The following is a 22,317-nucleotide window of genomic DNA, read 5'->3' on the forward strand; positions in this document are numbered from 1 at the left end:
TTTACATATCTAACACCAAAACTTTAATTTTACATATATGCCACCATACCCATATATGAAAAGGCATGTTTCAGTCTTTAAAAGTTTAAATAGTGGTACTTTTGATGCAACATGAAAAGATTTGGGTGGAATAAATAAATTAAATAAAATAAAAAATGAAGTTAAGGTATTATATGAATGCAATTATAAGAATTGGGTGATACATATATGTAAATGCCCCAATATTTTTTAGTTGTGTTATGTATATTAGGAAGACTTTTAGGACATCTGGTGAATATGATTGAATTTAATCGTACTTCAGATCTAGAGAAAAGAAAGATGATAGGCTACATGAAGTCTTCCACAATGAATCACATTAGAAATGGGCCAAATTTGTAATATATGTGCTTAATCTCCATTTGAATTCTAGTATTTATAAATATTTGGGAATTTTTTATATATTTACGCATTTAACACCCAAAGTTTGATATTTACCCTTTAATACATTGGTGCCATATATCTATGCATGAAAAATATGAATTTCACTTTCAAAAAGATAGTGATGGTGGCACTTTTGATGTGATGTTAATGATTTGTGAGAGATGCATACAATATGAGAGTTTAGGTGTTGGATATGTAAATACATAAGAATTGTCTGGTATGTATACAATATGAGAATTGTCTGGTATGTATACAATATGAGAGTTTTGATGTGATGTTAATGATTTGTGAGGGATGCATACAATATGAGAGTTTAGGTGTTGGATATGTAAATACATAAGAATTGTCTGGTATGTATGTAAATGTCACTAAATATTTTTGATATAAGACAATGCAAAAAAATCCATTTTTCAAGCTAAATTCGAACCAACTCACAAATCTCACTTAGCAAAATCAAAGCTTTAATGGTACTACAATCTAACTTCAGTCCCTAAAATAACAGAGCCACAGTAGCAAATAAACCATGATATAATTCATTTAAGAGGAATAATTCTCTTATTGCAACTTCACAGTGTCCACAACAAATTATTTACATTTGAGTACTGGATACGCACCTAGCAATCTCTGCTGAAGATTTACATACATACCACTTAATTCCTATGTATTCACATATTTAACACCAAAACTTCAATTTTGAATGTATATCACATTACCGCTGCATGAAAATAGTGATATTATTTATGTGATATGAAAGTTTTAGGTGGTATAAATATAAAAAAAAGTAAAAGTTTAGGTGTCAGATAATAGATATGTAAATACAAAAGAATGGTGTGAATGTAATTTTATTGTACAATAATGTGTTTTCGACCCAAACAGATGTAATGAAATTTCAAATGTAAGCAAATGTTGTCATAAATCAATCCAAATTAGTATAAGCTCCTACCTTCAAGAAGTGCAATGCCGTTCAGAGAAGAAATATGAGGTCAACCTGCTTCAGCAACACACTCTTCTTCTTCTCTTCATCTGACACTAAATGAAATGACAAAGATTAGTAAAATCCTCGTTTAGACAAGGTGGTGTCAAATTTCTTAACCCAACGCCGCAAAAACGACACAATTAGAGATCGAAGGGTCATAGCCAGGCAAGGTGTGTAAACCAGTCGGGCCGAGCATGAGCTTGAGCTTGACTGATTAATCGAGTTCGAGCTCGAGCTTGATTCTGCGAGTTCAAGCCGGCTCACGAGTTAGCTTGTTTATTATGGAAGAGAAAAAATAATATTAATTTATGCTTATGTTATAATAAATTGACAAATAAAACAAATATTTAGAAGATAATAAATAAAAGACCACTTGATATTTTTAATAATTTAAAGATGAATTATTGAATTTTAATATGCTTTAAGTATGTTTTGTATTAGGAACAATAACATGCTTAGCACAATTCATATGTATTTGCATATCTTACAAGTAAAGTTTCATACTTTAATAGATAACATTCAAATCTTTAGTATCATATAAAAAATAGAACTATTATCATTTTTTTAAAAGTGAAATGGACATTTTCATGCATAGTTTTAAAGCAGCAAATGGCTACGTATGTAAACATGAAACTTTAAGTGTGAGAAATATAAATACATAAGAATTGTGTGCTATGTATGTCAATTTTCATTATATTAATTTTTTTTTTAAATGAGCTTGCTCACGACCTAACGAGTCAAGTTAAGGCTAATTTGAGCTAGGCTTATTAGCTCATTGAGCTCAATTCACCAGCGACTTATCAAGTAGAGCCGGAGCAGGCTCATGATGTGCTTGTCTTAGTTACACCCTTAGTCCGGCTAGGGTGCAAACGAGTCGAGTTGAGCTCAAGCCACTCCAAGCTTAAGCTTGCTTAGTTGATTGAAATCTAGTCGAGCTTTGCTTAATTCTACGAGTTCGAGCAGACTCGAGAGCCAACTTATTTATTATGAAAGAGAGAAAATAATATTAATTCAAGCTAATATCATATAAAATGATAAATTGAATGAGCAATTAAAAGTTAAATAATAAGAAAATACTTGATATAAAATATAAAATAACATTTTTAATAATTTGCAGATAAAGTATCAAATTTTATATTAATTATTTGTTAAAAGAGTCGGCTCACGAGCCAATGAGTCGAGTTGTGGCTAGCTTGAGCTTGGCTTGTAGCTCATCGAACTCAATTCACGAGTCATTTATAGAGCCAAGCTCGAGCTTACTCATGAGTCAGCTTGGCTTAGTTACAACTCAAGTTGGGGCTCACATAAGAGCTCTAAAATAAATAAGATGATTTTAGGCTCACCATTGTCGTTGTTGTCAGCTACCAGAACAAGAGGAGCTTTTCGTGTCTAGTTCTTCGGCATTTGGGGGATAAACTGTATCGAAAACAATGCGGGCGAAGACATGACGGAGCTCAGACAAACCACCATGGGCCAAACTATGATAATTAATTTTACTTCCTTGTTTTGGAACAAAGCCTCCTTCTGAATCTCTGCTTGTAATGCACTCAAAAATCCGACAAACTCTCAAATAAAGTTGTAGGGGAATGAATACCTACAATTAGAGAGAGAACAAAAAACTTAAACCATTAATGCTTTAAAAGAGAGGGTATTGAATGAATTGGTAATGTAGACAATTGGACAAGAAAAGCATGTGTAGTAATAATTCAATAAGAACAACTGCGGCGGGACTGGGGTGGTATTTACATGCATGCCACTCAATTCCTATATATTTATATATCTAACACCTAAACTCCACTTTTTACATTTATAATGGACAAAACTTCCGTATCACATAAAAAAATTCCATCACTTTCACTTTTCAAAAGTGAATACACCTTTTCATGCATAGGTAAGGGGGTATGTATGTAAAAATTGAAGTTTAGGTGTATGTAAATACACAAGAGGAATTATTGTATGCAAAATACTTTTTTTTTTGTCAGAAATTTGCTTTTAAAAATATCGGACTGCAGCATGGAGAATAACCATCTATTTTACTACAAAACTAAACTTGATGTTATTTTAGATTTAATAAGATATTTTTGAACTTAATTTTAAGGAAAAATGCACTCTATGATAATTATCCTTGAAATCTCACTAACAATTCAATAAAAACCATTTAGTATAAATAAGCTTGTGCAAAATTTGTGTCATTTTTGTTAGTATATTATATCTTCACTAATACTTACTTCAGCTCTAAGCTACAAGTTTTCTTGGAATTTTAAGGCCCTGAATCGAATAAAAAATGTGAAAATTAAATGAAATGCAACTGACTTGTGTGGCGATTAAAAACTTAAATCCATTGGTTTGATCCTTCAAGCTGTTGTTTTTTTTTACCACTCAATTCTTATGTATTTACAAATCTAACACGTTCACTTTCCATTCTACATCTATCCCACTCAAACCTTTCATGTTACAGCAAAATGACCACTATTTTAACTTCCAAAAAAGTGAAATACAATTTTTTCATGCCCAAGAAAGGCGGCGTTTATGTAGAAAAGAAGATTTACATGCATACCACTCAACTTCTCAAGTATTTACATATCTAATACCTAAACTTTAATCTTTAAATACTTCAAAAAAGTGAAATACAATTTTTTCATGCACAAGAAAGGCGGCGTATATGTAGAAAAGAAGATTTACATGCATGCCACTCAATTTCTCAAGAATTACATATCTAATACCTAAACTTTAATCTTTAAATATGTCACCTTACCTAATGCATAATAAGTTGTATTTCACATTTTAAAAGTTAAAATAGTGATATTTTTTATGTGATATAAAACATTTTAGAGGAATAAATGTAAAATCAAACTTTTTACATGTTAGATATGCAAATACATAAGAATTGGGTATGTATGTAAATGCACCTCGTAAAAATTGAAGTTTAGGTGTTAGATACGTAAACACGCAGGAATTAAGTGATAGGTATGCAAATCTTTTTCTTTTTTTTTTTTTCATTTCCTTTTTACACAAGATACCAGTAATCAAACACAACCAAAATATCAATAGAAGCAAGCAACTCACCAGATCAGAAAATGGAGCCTGAGGGTATTGTGCCATACTTCGCGAAATAAAATATTCATCAGTCATTGATCCTAATGCAGAAATCACTGATCCAGCGAAGTCTAAAACCTCATTCATCAACCTCTCATCTTCGTCCCATATAAGGAGCTCCAATATTTCTGAGAAGTTTTGATTGTAAGAACTCTTAATCCCCCTGGAAATATTGATGGCTTTTAGAATATCTCCACCATTATGAACAGCCAGACTGAAAGTTGCCACCACCAAAGGATCCCGAGGAACACGAGAGAGTGCCTCATGAAATGCTAATATTGCAACCCTTTTTACAGAAAATATAGAGGGTTAAATGACAGCTGAATTGGTAAAGAAGAATTTATACAGAAAATGTTTAAAATCTCATGATTTTCAGTATAAAAATCATCATTCAAGGAAAAGTTTCCTTAAATAGTCTGAAACAGATATTTTCTCAAATCAGAAATGCGTCCAAATGGTCCTCAACTCTTTGTAGAGGGCCATTTTAGCCCCTAAGTTTATAATAGTGTCAATTTAATCTCTAATTCTTTACATACGGACTGAAATATTCATCATTTGACACTTCTATAAATTCTGAGACTAAAATGGCCCCAAGTAAATATTAGCACTTTACTCATTACAAAATGAAGCGGCCACACATCTATACAAATCAAGTAAATTTATATTCTCTAACAAGGATAAATAAAAAACAAAAATAAATAAAAACTTGCAGTGAGTCATCACAAAAGTGAAAATTTGAGCTGTAGAAAGAGCTTAATCCAGATTATTGCAGGTAATCCTCAAAATATTACTTCAAGAAAGTATCTCTGAAGTGTAAGAGATTAGGAACATGTCCTTAGCTTTAAACTCATCAGAAGTTAAACAAGTACTTAGTCATCAGCTAGAAAGACTTTTTTTTTATGCACCAAGCATTTGTAAGCCTTGCTGTGTAATTTTACATGCATTAGGTAAATGTAGATATAATTGTTGTACCGATTCCTGACCTAAATCTATAAATAAGAAGCCAGATGATAATTCCAATATATTTTAATTGATTCCGGTTACATTTAACTCTTTCCTTCCCCATTTTCTTTATTGGGCTCAGTCGATACTTATTAATAAAGTCTTGGTATCAAACATAGAAAAATTTAAATCCAATATAAGACTTCTTTTATTTTTATTATGCCCTTCCCGGGACAAACAAATTACTGGTCTAGATAGCCATATATTTGGTATCATTGCATGTTCTCATGCAACATGATTTATACAACTAATATGATGATGATGATGATAAAAATAGTATATATCTATACACACACACATATACATATGTATGTAAGTATGTATATATGTATGTATAAACACACGTATATATAGACACACACATCAACACACTGAAAGAGGAAATAACAATAACACGACATACGACACACAGCTGGGGTGGGTCTCAGGTGATGGTGGTGGTTGTTAAGGGGACTTGGAGAGGCTGTGGCTAGGGCTGTCAAAAAAGCTCGTTGTTCGGGATGAGTGATGACAGCAATTATGGGTGGTATGAACAGAAAGGCAGCAAGGGACGGAAATCCAAATAGCAATAGTTTGTTGTTTGGGGGAGGAAACAGTGAGGGAGAAGGGATAAGAGAGGCGGCAGCAATGTGGAAGAGCGGAAAGGCAGCCAGCTACAAGGTAGAAGGGTCAGAAAGTTAGCAGGTGGCTGAGAAGGATGACTTGGAGTTATGGGGGTTGCAGAAGACAACAAAGGTGCTGTCTTTGGGGTGGCTGCAGCAATTGTGAACAAAGCGGCAACTGAGAGGAGGATGAAAAAGTGGAGGATAATTACCATCTCGAGAGCGGGATACAATCGGAGCACCACTCGACTTTTTGAGGAGAATCACCACCTTGGAACGAAATACAATTGAAGCATCACTCCCCCTTGGATATAGCTTTATACAGAAAAACAGGGGATGCCTACGCCTGTCTTAATAAAAACACAATCAAATCTGAAAAACCAAAATCACATGAATAAAATACATAGTAAAAGGATAACAAAGAATGTGCCCCTCCACTTCAAAGAGGCGTTACTCTCCTTCGAAGAGTCGGCTGGTTCTCACGAACGTTGGACCGGACAATCCTGATGCGCCCAGGAGCGATTCTGCTCCCTAGCACTCATAATCCCGTGTGAGTGCAAGAGACGCTCTAGCATCCGTCTCCCGGGGTTGGGGGAGCTTTGACGTCATATGTCAAAGCTTCTGTTTCCTCATATGAAAGTCGTGGAAAATATTATAATCTCCCAGCAAGTCAAACTTGTAGACATTGTCATTCAGCTTCTTGTGGATTCAAAAAGGTTTATCTGCTCTAAGCTTGAGCTCCCCAAAAGATCCCATGAGAAATCTCTTCTTCAGTCTGATCCACACCAGGTCTCCCTCCAGAAACGTCACATTCTTCTTGGTTTTATTAACTTGTGCCTTATACTTGTGGTTTTGCTTGTTGATCCCTTTCTCAATCTCTTCGTGTAACCTCTAAATATCTTGTACCCTTGCCTTAAGATCCATACTAACCTCCCTAGAAGAAGTGGTACAAACTCAAGTATAGTGAGAGGGTTGCTGCCACAAATGATCTTAAAGGGGGTGCATCTCGAATTCTGACTCACTAATCTGTTATAAGCAAACTTGGTTTAGGCTAAATCAGATCTCATTGCTTGATGTTCTTCCTTATAAAATATCTCAAAGATTTTCTAAACTCCTGTTCACCATCTGTTTGGCCATTTGTATGTGGATGAGCTGTTGAGCTGAATCGAAACTTAGTTCTAAGATTCCCCCATTGGGTCCTAAAGAAGTGACTCAGAAACTTGATATCCCATGCAGCCTCATGATCTCCCTGAAATAAAAATCAGTTGCAGGCGATGCATCTAGTGCTCGATGGCATGGTACAAAATGCGCCATCTTTGAGAATCGGTCAACCACAATCATCACAAAATTCTTGTTTTGCTGCATCGATGGAAGACTCGCCACGAAATCCATGTTCCCATCCACTCAAGAAGTCTTTAATATTGATAATGGTGTGTATACCCCTGTACTTTTCCCCCAAATTTTGGCCACATGACAAACTCTGCACTCCCTAACATACCGCTCCACATCTCTCATCAGTTTGGGCCAGAAAAAAATTACCTTCACTAGTGTGAGGGCCTTTTCTCTGCTAAAGAGGCCAGTTAATCCCCGCTGTGACTCTCCTAAATGATGGACTCCCTCAACGAACATTTGGGACTACAATTGTTATGGTAAAATGGATATCCATCAGCTCTATGGTACAGTTTTGTAGGCCCTTCCTAACACTACTCCCATATCTCCCTGAAATCCTCATTTGCCTCATACAACTCCTTCAACACCTTGAATCCCTATATGGAGGTGATCAACAAGTGGTGGTGACTCAAGACATTTGCTACTAGATTCTAGCTTCTTGCTTGGTGCTTGAGCACGAACTAGACTGACCTCAAAGAACATCCTTAGATTTTACAAGTGCTCCTCCTTTGAACTATTATAGACGAGAATGTCGTCAAAGTAAACAACCATAAACTTTCTGATATAAACCCGCAACACCTGATTCATCAACCTCATGAACGTGTTGGGTACATTGGACAGCCCAAAGAAAAAGATTGTCCGCTCGTAAAACCCATCTTTGGTCTTGAAAGAGGTCATCCATTCACCCCCTGGTCTCATTCTGATCTGGTGATTAATGCACATTCTCCATAAACCTTCCTTCCTATGCACTATTAAAACGAGAACACATGGACTGGTTCTCTCTCTTACCAACCACCTAGCAATGAGATTTTACAAATGTCACTGTAACTCTTCGTACTCAACTCGCCCCAATCTATAGGTGGGACTATTTGGCAAACACCGATTAAGGAATAAGATCTATGGCATGTTGGTTGGTTCTCTCTCTTACCAACCCCCTAGCAATGAGATCTTACAAATGTCATTGTAACTCTTCATACTCAACTCGCCTCAATCTGTAGGTGGGACTATTTGGCAACACCGATTAAGGAATAAGATCTATGGCATGTTGGATATCTCTGAATCATGGTAAACCCTTTAATAGACTATCGGTCATCAAATCTTAAAAATCAACTAGTAAGAGGTTGGATCGTCTCTGGTGGCTCGGTCTCCTCTGTTAACTCTAAGACGACTAAATTCATTACCACTGGGGCTTCCCGTAGTGGCTATAGAAAGGCGGCACATGGGACCATAGGCTTTTCTACGACATGTGTATGTGCTCCTGACTCATTGATGATAAAGAGAACAATGTGCTTCCCTTCCTTCATAAATGTGTAAGTGTTCTTGAACCCATCATTATGAGTGTTACGATCAAACTGCCATGATTCCTCACCTGATCTTGCAGTTGGTTGCCAACGAAAAATCCTAGCAAGAACTGTTGATCCATCGTATCTCATTCCCCTTCTTCAACTAGGTCAGAGAATAGGGTTGGAGATGCTTCTGTGTAGCCAAGTCCAACTTCTTCACCATAAACCGGAGACCACGTTCTCATAGCTCCCCTCGTCAATAATGAGGTGCAAACCGTTCCTTTTATAGTACATCTGGGGAAAAAGATATTGTGCTTCAACTACAAGGGATCCCTCTGCAATTCCGTCTGTAGAGTTCTCCTCGCAACTAGCATCCCTTTCGTGGCAAATACCTCATTAGTTTTCAATAATTACTCATCATTGTTATGATTAGGATTTGGGTGTGAAAGAGGGTGTATGGGTGATATAGGCTGGGAAAGAATAATTTTGGTTGGAGATAGGGTTGGGTATTGGTGGATGCTAGAAACCCTAGGATAGAAGGATGGTTGGGCTAGCTCTGATACCAAATGATATCGGACTTAACCCAAATGACAATAAGCAAACAAATAGTATTTATTGGAAAAGTCAATATGTAGTTACAACCAACACACTAAAAGAACAAATAACAACGACACATGGCTAGGGTGGATATAGGATAGTGGTGATGATGGTGGTGGTGGTGGGATGGGGGTGGTGGTAATGATGGTCGTTAGAGGGGCTTAGAGAGGTGGCAACAACATAAAGGAAGGGGTTTCCGGGTTGTGGATGAGTGGCGGCAGCGAGTATGGGAGGCTGAAATAGTAAGGCGGTAAAGGACGACAGTACAAACAATAGTAGTTTGCAGTTTGGGGCGAAACAGTGACCGAGAAGAGGGATAGGGGCAGCGACAATAGTTGAAAGAGGTGGTATTCCCCTTGGAAGAGTCAGTTGGTCCTCACGGACACTGGACCAAACCATCTGGATGTGCCCAGGCACAACTCTGCGCCTCAGCACTCGCGATCCTGCATTAATGCAGGAGACGCTCCCGTGTCAGAGCGGGCAAATGAAAATAGGGTTATATGGACAACCTACCAGTTCAAAAAACTATATGAGAACAAATGTAGAAGAATAAGGCCATTTGGCAAGCTATTAATAGTTTAGTAACAGTGCAAAAAGGAAATTAAAAACATAAATTAAATTCTTCAAGGGATCTATTGGTGAAAATTGAAATCTTCAAAGAGCTAATCAATATTAAGTTCAAGAATTATAATTGTAACTTATGCCATTTAAATTCATTCTCTTAACATATTGTGGTCATTGAGGCTGATTTAAAAAAAAAGAAAACTGATTACAAATTGAAATAAGCAAATATGAATTCTTAATAAGATATGAGAGCTTTAATGAACCTTGTATAGCCAGGAAACACTGAATGTGTGCAAATTTCAAAAAGCAACGCTGAACACAGTAATGGCAAAAGGAACGACAAAAAAAGATAAAGGGGCATTTACATAGATACCACACAATTCTTATGTATTTACATATCTTTCATCTAAACTTTCATATTTACACATATGGCACACAAAATATTTAATATCAAATCAAAAATAGCACTTCTATTATTTTTTTGAAGTCAATTATGCCTTTTCATGCATAGGTTTAAAAAATACTATGTATGTAAAATGGAAGTTTAGGTGTAAGATATGTAAATACATAAGAATTGTGTACTACGTTTGTAAATTTTCCAAAAATAATAATAAAACGAGTTCATTTCAATAAAAAGCTAGCAAAAGAACTCACCATAAACTACTATGGCACGGCCTATCTGGTGCAAGAAATCTATCCAGATTTGAGAGTAAAACCTAAGCAACACATTCAATGGTTAGTCAGATTGTCAAATGATATCATGCATAGAAAAACAGCACCAAAGGCAAAAAAAAGATTGCTAAATCGGTCTAACTTGCATATAGACAAAAGTAATATCCCCACATAAACCCATTAAATCAACGTAATAACTGTAAAACTTCAAGAATGATAAGGAAGATTTACATACATGCCACTTAATTCTTATGTATTTACATATCTAACACCAAAAATTCAATATTTACACATATGTCACCTTAGCTATGTAAGAAAAGGTGTTTTTAACTTTTTTAGAGTTAAAATAGTGGTACTTTGATGTGATATGAATTATTTGGGTGGTATAAATTTAAGAAGCAATGTTTAGCTGTTAGATATGTACATACATAAGAATTGTGTGGTATGCATGCAAATGCCCCTAATGATAATTCTCTAATTTGTTATTTAAAAATTTAAATCTTGCTACTAGTACAGTATTAGGGACTATTCAGATTCTGGTAAACAAAATGAGGCTTCAACCTGTTTGGAGAAGTTTACACCTCAAATCGAAAACTTCGAAAGGATTAAATCTCAAATTTGCTGTGAAAGAATATGTTGCTATGTCAAGTATCTGACAATCAAAAGCATAAACATTTCCTACTCTTCATTGGCAGCTTTATTTTATTCCTCTAACGAACTTCTATTTTTTTTACCTTTTATCCTTTTTGCATCATAGTTCACTTGTTGGCCATAATACTCTGTCAATTGGTATTGGGTATAAAGGCTGGAGGTTTATATTATGAAGTAGCTTTTGATATATACAAGAAATTTGCTGCTATGTATTTCCCTGAAGAAATTACCAATTAGTTAACTACCTCCTATTGCTCTTTCTGTTAATCGTGTGAAGGACGTCCGTGTTACGAAAGGATTGTGATGACATTTAAAGACAGCTAAAAAGTAACAAATGGCAGAACCAATGTAACACAAACTAATGGTCTGTATGGGATCACTCTCTTTTTTTCTTTTTTTTCTTTCTTTTTTTTTTTTTGCTTTGTTTGAAGAACATATATGTTCCTATATATTTTTAGTATATTTTTTGCATGTTTTTTTATTTTCAAAAACACTCAAAAGATTTAAATAATCTTTTAAATTTTTATGTTTTTTGGCATATTGTATGAAAAATGATCTTAATCTAATTAAATGAAAATATGACACTTAATATGACGCAATAGAGAAAAAGAATTATTGTAGCCTACCCCACCTAGTGGGATAAAAGAATGTTGTTGTTGTTGTATAAACATGTGATATCATACCAAAACTTTCTTTTATTTGAAGCAAAACATGTGTGTCCATTTGACTAGAGGCAGATTGGGATAACTTCTGCCTTTTTTTTTTTTTAAATGTTTTGATTTGAACAAAATATTTTGGTATGTTTGATTAAGATATGGTTTTTAAAAGCACTCAAAACACTTAAAAGTTGTTATGAGTGTTTTCAAAATTATACTTACTTGTTTCTTGTAACAAAAAATAAAAATATATTTAAAACACGTTAAACAAATATATTTTTAAAAACAAAAAAATAAAATAAAATAAAATTGATCCCAAACAAGCCCTTAAGGTATGGTTGTTTTTAAAAAAATGCAAAACACATATAAGTTATTTTGAGTTTTTAAAAATATATATAATTTATTTTTAAAAACAAAAATAAAAACACGTAAAAAACACACTAACAAGCATGTTTTTTAAAACAAAATACAAAATTGATCCCAAAAAAACCCTTTAATTTTTATTTATGTTTATGTTTTTTATTTTGTTTTTAAAAATATGTTTGCAAGTGTTTCTTGCATGCTTTTATTTTTTGTTAATAAAAACAAATTCACATGTTTTTGAAAGCACTAAAAGCAGTTTTTAGATGCTTTGAGTGTTTTTAAAAGCAACCATACTTTAATCATATAGGCAAGTATGTTTTGTTTCAAATCAAAACACGAAACAAAACATAAACAAAATAAAATTAAAAATAAAAGTGATCCCAATCGGCCTCTTTTGGTTCGGAAATGTGATTCAAAATATTTAAGATTATAGAAACTCCAAACATCCATTTACCAGGAGCATATTAGTTCCGCTGTCACGCCTCCGAAACCCTTTCGATACAAAATAAGCAGCCTGGGTGATGCAGAAATGCCATATCAATAAAAGAAAGTCATGTGATTTTAAATTGGAAGATTTACATACATACCACTCAAATCTTCTGCATTTACATATCTAACACCTAAACTTCAATTTTTTACATTTGTAACACTCAAATCTTTCAAATTGAATGAAGAGGTGTATTTCACTCTTAAAAAGTTAAAGAAGTGTATTTTTAATGTGATATGAAAGATACGGGTGGTATAAATGTAAAAAACAATGTAGGTGCTAGATATGTAAATATATAAGAACTGGGTGGAATGCAAGTAAATGTCCCCTTTAATAATACAAGCAATTATAATATTAGCACAAAAACCAATATCGAAATGTAAACAAAAACCTGGATGGGTAATAGAAGTTCCAGTAGTCCAAATTTCCAAAGCAGCCTCATAGAGGCCTCAGCAGACCCATACGCAAGCATATAGTTCATTTCCATAAGAATTCTTCCCTGCTTGCACATATATAAGAGAACAGGAAACCAAACCATGTTTTCCGAGGAAACTATGAAAAGGAAGATTTACATACATACTATTCAATTCTTATGTATCCAAAACTTGCATACCACCTTTCCTATGTATGAAAAGGTGTATTTCACTTTTAATAAGTTCAAATGGTGGCATTTTGATGTGATGGGAAAATTTTGGTGGTATAAATGTAAAAAGCAAATTTTAGGTGTTAGATATGTAAATACATAGGAATTGGGTAGTACGTATGTAAATGCCCCAACTATGAAATAACAACAGAGACAATTTAAACACTAAAATACACCTTAAACACTAAAATACACCTTGTCGAGTCTTACTACCGATGATGCGAAATCTTTTATACACTGAGCCGTTTCTCGATTAAAGCGAAAATCAAGACGAGCAGCAATTCTGATTGCCCGTAGAATTCGAGCTGCGAGTAATATTTCACAAGGAAAAAAAAGATTTAAAATAAGGGGCATTCAGCACACAATTTTATGATTTAGATATCTCACACCAAAACTTTCATATTTACAAACATTGCTAAATCTTTAATATCACATTGAAAATAGTACTATTACCTTTATTTAAAAGTGAAATACAACTTTTTATGCATAGGTATAAACCACCAAAGTGCTATGTATCAAAATATGAAAATTGGGGTATGAGATATGTAAATACAAAAGATTTGTGTGCTATGCATGTAAATTTTCTTTCAAATAAACATTTCTTTTCAACTAACACTATATAACAATGATATCAAATGATCAAGAAATTTAGAATGTTCATTTACCACAATCCTCTCGGAAAGATGTCTGAGCAGGAATTACAGTTCGAACCTTAGGAAAAAAAAGAAGGGCCGTCAGCATAATAATACCAAAAGGACAGCAATAAGTTAATAAAACAGTCTAAAGAAATACATGCACACTTTAGCCTTTTTAATGTCTTCCATGCCTCCCATATAGTCATAAACTAACCGAGTATATGGATTAAACATCAATCTGAGCAAAAAACACACCAATAAATTATAAAAATGTCAAGTTTCATTGTAATGATAAGTTTAGAGCAGCTAGAAAATGCACAAAAGATGAGTCATTCAAACAAACATGAGTGAAAAAAACCAATCCATAAATGCAAAAGGCTGTTATAAAATTAAGAATGTTAAGATTGCTAAAGCAATAAATCAATAGTTAAGATTTTGTAAGGAATACTTACATACCTACCACCCAAGTCCTATTTATTTACATATATAACACTTAAACTTCCAACTTTACATATATATCGCTTTTCCTATGCATGAAAAGGTATATTTTACTTTAGTGAAGAAAGTGTTGTTTTTACATGATATGAAAGTTGTGGGTGATATAAATGTAAAAAAGTAAAGTTTAGGTGTTAGATATGAAAATACATAGGAATTGCGCGGTATTTATGTGAATGCCCCTTTTTAAAAATATGACATGAGATAGCAACCCATTAATTGTAAAATCACGTCCAAGGCAATTTCTCCAGCGCATGCAGTCCAATTCATCACAATCGGGAGGCCTTTGGGAAATATATCTAACATGATTGCTTGAATTTTTTCCTGAGGTGCTAAAACTTGAAACCTGCATCACAAAAGATGCTTGCATATGGGAAATCGACGAGACAAAGGATTAAGTTTTAAGTATAGCTACGAAAAGTTGAATATCCCATGAAAATATCTCATTGACTTTTCAAAGGACATTTACATACATACCATCTAATTTCGTAGAATTTACATATCTAACAGCTAAACATTACTTTTTACATTTATACCACCCAAATCTTTCATTTCACATTAAAAAAACCACTATTTTAACTTTTAAAAAAGAGAAATGCACCTTTTAATGCATAGGTAATGTGGCATATATGTAAAAATCAAAGTTTAGGTGTTAGATAAGTAAATACATAAGAATAGTAAATACATAAGAAATTAAGTGGCATGGATGTAAATATTCCTTTTTTCGAATGATCACTGAAAACTTCAGGTAAGTGCTAATGCTTGGTTTGAAAAGCATCAAGTACAAACCTCAACAATATAATCATTGATATGAACATGACAAATGGGAAACCGCTTTCCTACAATGTCACACCTTGAAAAGGCTTTCTTAACCTGCACCAATTCAACAATTTACTGTTACATAAATATGAGACAAATGAAAAGCAGAATATTAATTTCACTAATAATCAAATTAAAAACTAATTTTGAGTATATTGCCTTTGATCAAAGGTTGAACTTCTGATAAAAACTTTCTAACTTGGTATTTTCCTACATCACGATTTCCTCTGAGTGTATATATTAACTAGATGCAATTTTATAAGTTTGAAAGGTTGAGAGATTCTTGATCCTCTACAAATATATCAACAATTATTCTTTGTTAACAATATACGTAAAAATAGTCTTTTTTGACATACTAGCACTCAATAAAATGAAAAATCAACGTTCACATGTTTAGTCCTTTGTAGAAAATTAAGTTACTAGCATTAAAGATAGTACCTTTATTATCATAGTTTAAAATTACTGACAAGGTAATAGAAAAATCAAACTACTTGAAAAAATATTTTTACCCATATTTCACAGTTGAAGTGAGTTAAGACCACTCATTTTGCTTTAGCACAATATCTATCCATAACTTTTTGCTTCTTACTCCTTTAGGACACAAGAATTCCACCAACAAAGATACAATATCAAGACGTTGGCTTCCTATCTTCAATAGTCAGCATCCATAAGAGATTTAAACCTTAAATGATTATTTCTTTGAAAGACTAGTCCTTTCTATATTCTAAAATCCTCATAAATATTTTCTTATACTTCTTGAAACCTTGGATGCGTGTATTCATCACACTGACATCAATGAATATATCAGTCTAGCGATAATCATAAAAATGCTTACCAACCAAACATCTGCTGCGAGAAGCATCCTCAAAGGTTTTAACATTTTAAAATATTTGTAGAATATACATGGTAGAGAAAATAGACATTTCAAGAAGGTTTATTACATAATCTCTTTGAGAAAAAAGACATCTATTATATGTAAATTCAATGCCAAGAAAATATTTTAATGGTAGAGTCAGCAAGCTATTATATGTAAATTCAATGCCAAGAAAATATTTTGGGACACGAGATCTTTGGTTTTAAGCATTTTTAAAGATAACGCTTTATTTCAACGGTGCCAAAAATGTCATCTCCAATTAGAAGCATGTCCTCCACATACACTACAAGAATCAACAAGCTAGATGAAGAGTTTTGAATAAAGATAGCATGATCAGCAATACTAATTATGAATCCTATAAGAGCTATATGAGGTACAACCTTGTAAAGCTTGTAGACAACGTAATAGGAATTTATTCCACCGCATATATAGTTTTTTTGGTATCTCCCGAAGTAACATACCAATGACATTGCTTCATATAAATAGTTTACCTGACATTCCCCTATGATGTACCAATAGTTCTAGTTAAAGAGTCATGCAATATCTAACACATGCTTGGCATGGATACGTGTCTGACACATATCATAAGCAATGGACAAGTCTCAAATTAAAATATCATTAAAAATGAAAAGAACATCATCTCCGACAAGCATGTCATAAATAACTTCATTAAATTTTAAAATAATATTTTTAAAAATACTTTTTTTATATTTCATGTTTTTACTAATATAAAAAAAATTCTCTCGCCAATATTTCCCATTTCTTACTCATGACTAGGATCTTAACCTTTTGATTTCCCTATCTACTCTTCATCGATGTTATCTCCCCTATAGCATTGATGCCTTCTCCTCTCCCAAAAGTCAGAGTCCTTGAAACCCTCCACTCTCTAGCATAAGTCCAAGCTGACATCCTCTCCTTTTTCATGTTACATTAGAAAGTTAATGTTAGAATTAGATGTTTAACTATTTATGTATTATTCTTAATACTATATTTATTTTGTTTGACTTCTATGACTTATTTTTTTTTTATTTTTAAGAGCTAAAATGTCTAATGTGTGTATGTGTCCTTATTTTTATTAATAGGCATATCCAATATCAAAGCGTGTCGTTTTCATATCTCAAAAAGGTCTTACAACCTTGTTTTGTAGGCAAGGTTTCCCAATTAATTAAAGTTGATTTTGGTTTTGATGTAAATGCATATTTTAACTTACATATTAGAAGATAACCAAGTCAACTTTGAATGCTTATCCTATTTACCAAATCAATCAAATCGATATTGTGTATTTGAGTAAGAATCCTAAGGAGCGTTATGATTATTTTCTTCTTAATATGGAATATTGGTGATTAATTATGCTCATGAAAACACTATAGTCAGTTTAGGTCATCTCAAAAATATATTGGATCCACTAAGTTAAGATATAACAATTAAAAATTTGAGATTGTGCCTAGATGCATTTAAATGCATCGGCATGCTTTATCGAATTGCTAATATTGTTTTAAATATTTGGGCATCATTTATAAATACCTGACATGCTTAGGATGCATCTTTGCTTCTTTAATTTTTTTAAATTTTTTGACCTATAACATTAAGTCTGATATTCTTTAGAATATTGATAGTTTACTATACTTAGGTATACTGATATGATATAACTTTAACAAGATTTTTATTCTTTTTTGTATTTTCATGGGAATTGGGGATGAAGTTGCTTCTCAAAACAACATGAATTACAATAGTCAAGACAAATCAAATAGTAGCTAAATATGTTTTGCTGAAACAAAATATTTATCTAAATTTGTATTAACAGCCAAGAGATATTCTTTAATTATATTTTTTATAAGGTACTAACCCATAAAAATAATATTAATAACATGGTATTTTACTCTTGACTCAATCTACTAAATGAGTTAATTTTTATGTTTTAATAATTTGGTGGTCAGTACTTTCAAAAGCACAATGAAATGCACTTTTTAGCTAATGGTTAAATGACAATGATGAAGCTTAAAATTCTTAGGTGAGAAAACACAAAGAAATTATTCATTTATTCAATGTGCCTTCTAGTTATAGAAAACACTACTAATAAATATATAAAATATTGTTAAGTAAAAATAAGAAGAGCAAGATAAATTTTACGAAAGGTTCTGAGAATTATTCAGCATAAAACAAGCTACAAGCTAAATGTGAACCTATAAGTTCTACCATAAGGGAAAAGGAGGATATTGCCTAAGCTAGAGCTCATTCATGAGAGCTAAATTGGTTTCGTGAATTTAGTAGATTATGTCATTTGATTACAGCTAGTACTAAATTAATATAGATGACCATTGCAAAAATAATAAAACATAGAAGCATCTTATTATATAGATGTTAAATTCAATAAATATCTTTAAAAAAAAGTAAGCCGCCATCCCCCACTTCAAGGAGGAGTGTCAAACAATTTATGGGAATGTTCAGCTATCTCAGGAGCCATGATCTAGAATTTTCTGTGAAAGGAGACGACCAATCAACTCCCTTTGTATTCCCATAAGCCACCTCAATATTCAATGAACCACTCTCCACTTCACAGAAGGAATTTAACATTTAAATTACAAATAAGAGGCATAAAGTTTTGATAATCTAATTGTAAGAAGGGTAATTACTTAATTCAATGGCAAAGAAGAAGTTTCTACTTTGATTTAGCTTGGCGGTTGAACCCCTCAATCTCTTTGATGAGAGTTAGAACTCTTAAATGTGTTCTTTAATCCTAAGATAGATATCTTCTAGTCCTTCCCTCCCGTACACCTCTTAAACCATCGCTCAACATCCCATCAGGCCCTCGCACCTCCGTGCAAAAGATCCCCCACTCTACACTAGTTCACAACCTCCTACCATTTTCCAAACCTTAAGCCACACTAACCATCCCCACAAGCCATAATAACACCTTCCCCCACTAACCACCAAAATCCTATTCCATCTCGTTTACCACATTTTAGACTACACACTATAAAGCCCACACCATAACCTTGCTCTCACAAGCCTTCCTATCATCCCTTAAAATTTTTGTCCTTAATTAGCTCCACACTATAAATTCACAACCCCACATATACAGGGCTCTACACCTAAAGCCAACCACATCCAACCATTAATCCTCCTTCCACCTCTTCATACTAACCCAAGGTATCAAATTCGTAACCCTGGCCCTCGAACATACGAGATAATCCAAAAAACTTAAGGATAGCCTAGTCATTTGACAAAAATAAGAACCATCTATGGCCAAATTTAGTGCAAAGGCCAAATATAAAGTTATGATCACTCGTATGTAAAATAATAGAAACGAACACTTTTTTAAAAAGAGCTTGGTATCTCCATTATTCAACTTATGAAGCTATAATATGACAATCATGTCATCATTTATATTGTCATCAATCGTGCTTTCATGAATGAACTAAACATATTAAGTTGAATGTTATTTCATACAAGATGTCATGCTTTTCAACAAGATAACTAATGTTTTTAGTTAGGAACAAGTGATAAATATATTTATCAAAGATCATAGTCATCTATCATATTATTGCTAGCTTAACAAGCTGTGACTATCACACAAACACACACACACACACACATACAAAATATTAAAAATGATTATATTTAAAGAATACCTAATTTAGAGAATTTGCAATAATTCTTTCATAAATTATGATTAGTCCCTTGTTTATTCATGGCATCATTTATATTGTCATCAATTGTGCTTTCATGAATGAACTAAACATATTAAGTGGAATGTTATTTCATACAGGATGTCATGCTTTTCAACAAGATTACTAATGTTTTTAGTTAGGAACAAGTGATAAATATATTTATCAAAGATCATGGCCATCTATCATATTCGTGCTAACGTAACAAGCTGGGACTATCACACACACAAACAAAATATTAGAAAGGATTAAAATTAAAAACTATCTAATTTAAAGAATATGCAATGGAATTCTTTCATAAATTATGATTAGTCTCTTGTTTATTCATTTCATAATGCATTCACCCTATGTGCTTATATATTAGCTCATTTACTCAACCAAAATATATTGGCTCGTCTACTTACCTCATATGCCTATAAAAGGTGCTAAATTCTTCCTCTCCAATAGATCACATGAGTTCCATCACAATGAATGCAACCTAAATGTGGCACAAAGAAGAACTACCATAAAAGAGCTCAATATCAAAAGGATGAGCAATTTAAGTGAAATGACCATCATGAACATGAATGAAGTGAAGTGAACATAATAAACAAATTGTGCCCAACATTAACTCAAAAGATACATTACTATTCATCAAAAATGTTCCTAAACTCACTTCATGAAATGGATAACTACACAGTAACAATCAAAATCAAGAAAACTCAAAGTATAATCCGTGACAATATGGGCATAACAACTATAATCACTTGGTCAAACTGTTATCAGCCATTGCAAAAATAATAAAACATAGAAGCATCTTATTGAACAAACAACCACAAGAGCACCACGCAAGAACCTCTGAAAGATTCGCAGTGGTTATGATATCAAAGTCTTTAGGAACCCTTCTCATGATAAGGTCCCGAACACAGCCTCCGACTAAGTAGACATCATACCCTGCAACCAAAATAAAAAATAGTCTAACTTGCACCAATGCATGCCAAAGTGGAATTAAAACCTAACTCTAAATCCAAAAAAAAATTAATTAATTTAATGACTCCACGTCCAAGGAGAATGGCTAGATTGTAGATTAAGTCAGCAGCAACCTCTCCTCCTTAGCTCACTTAGAACGGATCTCGTCTGCTTTGATATCATTGATTTTTTAATCCCAAGCTCCTTCGAACTCATTTTCTTCCATAGCGACCTTCTGATGCACTCGGTTCCTTTCACTATCAACAGAAAAATGTTTTAGCGAATCGTAATAAAAGGGCTCGTAAGAAACGAAAGGCTAGGGATTTGGTACAGGATACCATTAGAAGGAGAGGTGGAAGGCGATGAGGAAGCTTGATCTCGATGCCCATTGTCGGAGAGGAAGTCTGGCTTCGCTAGAGCCTCGTAGGCGGCGAAGGAGCTCCGATGGAGAGGACAGAAGGAAAGAGGTGGGAGGGGAGGGAAGGAGGTTTTGGTAACGGTCCCAATGCCGGGTAAAGCCATGTCGATAGCTAACGTCGCCCGTTGATCGCCGACGGCATAGCCGGAGATGGACTTAAGTTTATTGCGAGAAAAGGAGACCCAAAGACGATAATAAACCCTGAAGGGAGCACCAGACTTTAACGTCCCCCGTTGATCGCCGACGGCATAGCCGGAGATGGAATTTAGTTAATTGCGAGAAAAGGAGACCAAAAGACGATAATAAACCCTGAAGGGAGCACCAGACTTGAAAAATTAAGGTTGCTCAGCTTTGTATAGCTAAATCAGCTAAAATTTAGTTACAAAAAATATATGTTGTTGTTTTTTAAGGATTATTTAGGTAAATTGTGGGCCGCGGGTTTGCATTTTGCTTTGTATAGCTAAATCAGCTAAAATTTAGTTTACAAAAAATATATGTTGCTGTTTTTTAAGGATTAATTAGGTAAATTGTGGGCCGCGGGTTTGCATTTTGCTCGTGAAAAATTATATGATTGCTCATAGTGTTTCGACCCCCATGCAATCTTCTGTTTGACGCCTTCGCATTCGACTCCGTGCAATCTCTTGCTCTAGCTCCACCTCCTCTCCCCCTCTATTGTGTTTCGAGCGCGTTGTCACAGACAAATAGTCCTACATCGGCTAGGTGTAGGGTCGAAAAATAGTTCTCTCTTGAGGGTTCTTTTGGGAGGTGACAAGTAGTATCAGAGCAGATTATTGTTTGTCAGGTGTATTGACTCTCCATGGTCCAGTGGGACCCTCGGGGGAGCCGATCCGTGACGCTGGGGGTAAGGGTATTGGGTGGAGGAGAATGTCACGGATAAATAGTCCTACATCGGCTAGGTGTAGAGCCGAAAAACAGTATTTAAGTCCTGGGCTGCCCACATCTCTTAAGGGCTCTTTTGGGAGGTGACGGCGTGATATCTTCTGCCCTAAGTTTGGCGAGTTTCGGTATCATTTCTCTTCTCCTACCTTCCTACCTTCC

General features: G+C 34.0%; 1 protein-coding gene across 1 annotated transcript in view; it reads right to left on the bottom strand.

Moving 5' to 3' along the window:
- The window catches only part of LOC110024340 (poly(A) polymerase I-like), a 26,855-nt gene extending 5,244 nt beyond the window's left edge, over window positions 1–21,611 (bottom strand). Inside the window, exons 1-15 of the mRNA XM_020724243.1 lie at window positions 21,517–21,611; window positions 21,179–21,408; window positions 20,975–21,097; window positions 20,728–20,825; window positions 15,321–15,404; window positions 14,744–14,877; window positions 14,202–14,274; window positions 14,067–14,112; window positions 13,597–13,706; window positions 13,150–13,257; window positions 12,726–12,785; window positions 10,584–10,645; window positions 4,463–4,778; window positions 2,740–2,990; window positions 1,364–1,638 (exon numbers count right to left, since the gene is read on the bottom strand). Coding sequence (XP_020579902.1) covers window positions 2,754–2,990; window positions 4,463–4,778; window positions 10,584–10,645; window positions 12,726–12,785; window positions 13,150–13,257; window positions 13,597–13,706; window positions 14,067–14,112; window positions 14,202–14,274; window positions 14,744–14,877; window positions 15,321–15,404; window positions 20,728–20,825; window positions 20,975–21,097; window positions 21,179–21,362 — 1,635 coding nt within the window. The 5' untranslated portion in view covers window positions 21,363–21,408; window positions 21,517–21,611 and the 3' untranslated portion in view covers window positions 1,364–1,638; window positions 2,740–2,753. The remainder of the gene's footprint in view (window positions 1–1,363; window positions 1,639–2,739; window positions 2,991–4,462; window positions 4,779–10,583; window positions 10,646–12,725; window positions 12,786–13,149; window positions 13,258–13,596; window positions 13,707–14,066; window positions 14,113–14,201; window positions 14,275–14,743; window positions 14,878–15,320; window positions 15,405–20,727; window positions 20,826–20,974; window positions 21,098–21,178; window positions 21,409–21,516) is intronic.
- Between the last annotated feature and the right edge of the window lie 706 nt (window positions 21,612–22,317).

Source organism: Phalaenopsis equestris, unplaced genomic scaffold, assembly GCF_001263595.1.
Source record: "Phalaenopsis equestris unplaced genomic scaffold, ASM126359v1 Scaffold000253, whole genome shotgun sequence".
Taxonomy (NCBI): domain Eukaryota; kingdom Viridiplantae; phylum Streptophyta; class Magnoliopsida; order Asparagales; family Orchidaceae; genus Phalaenopsis; species Phalaenopsis equestris.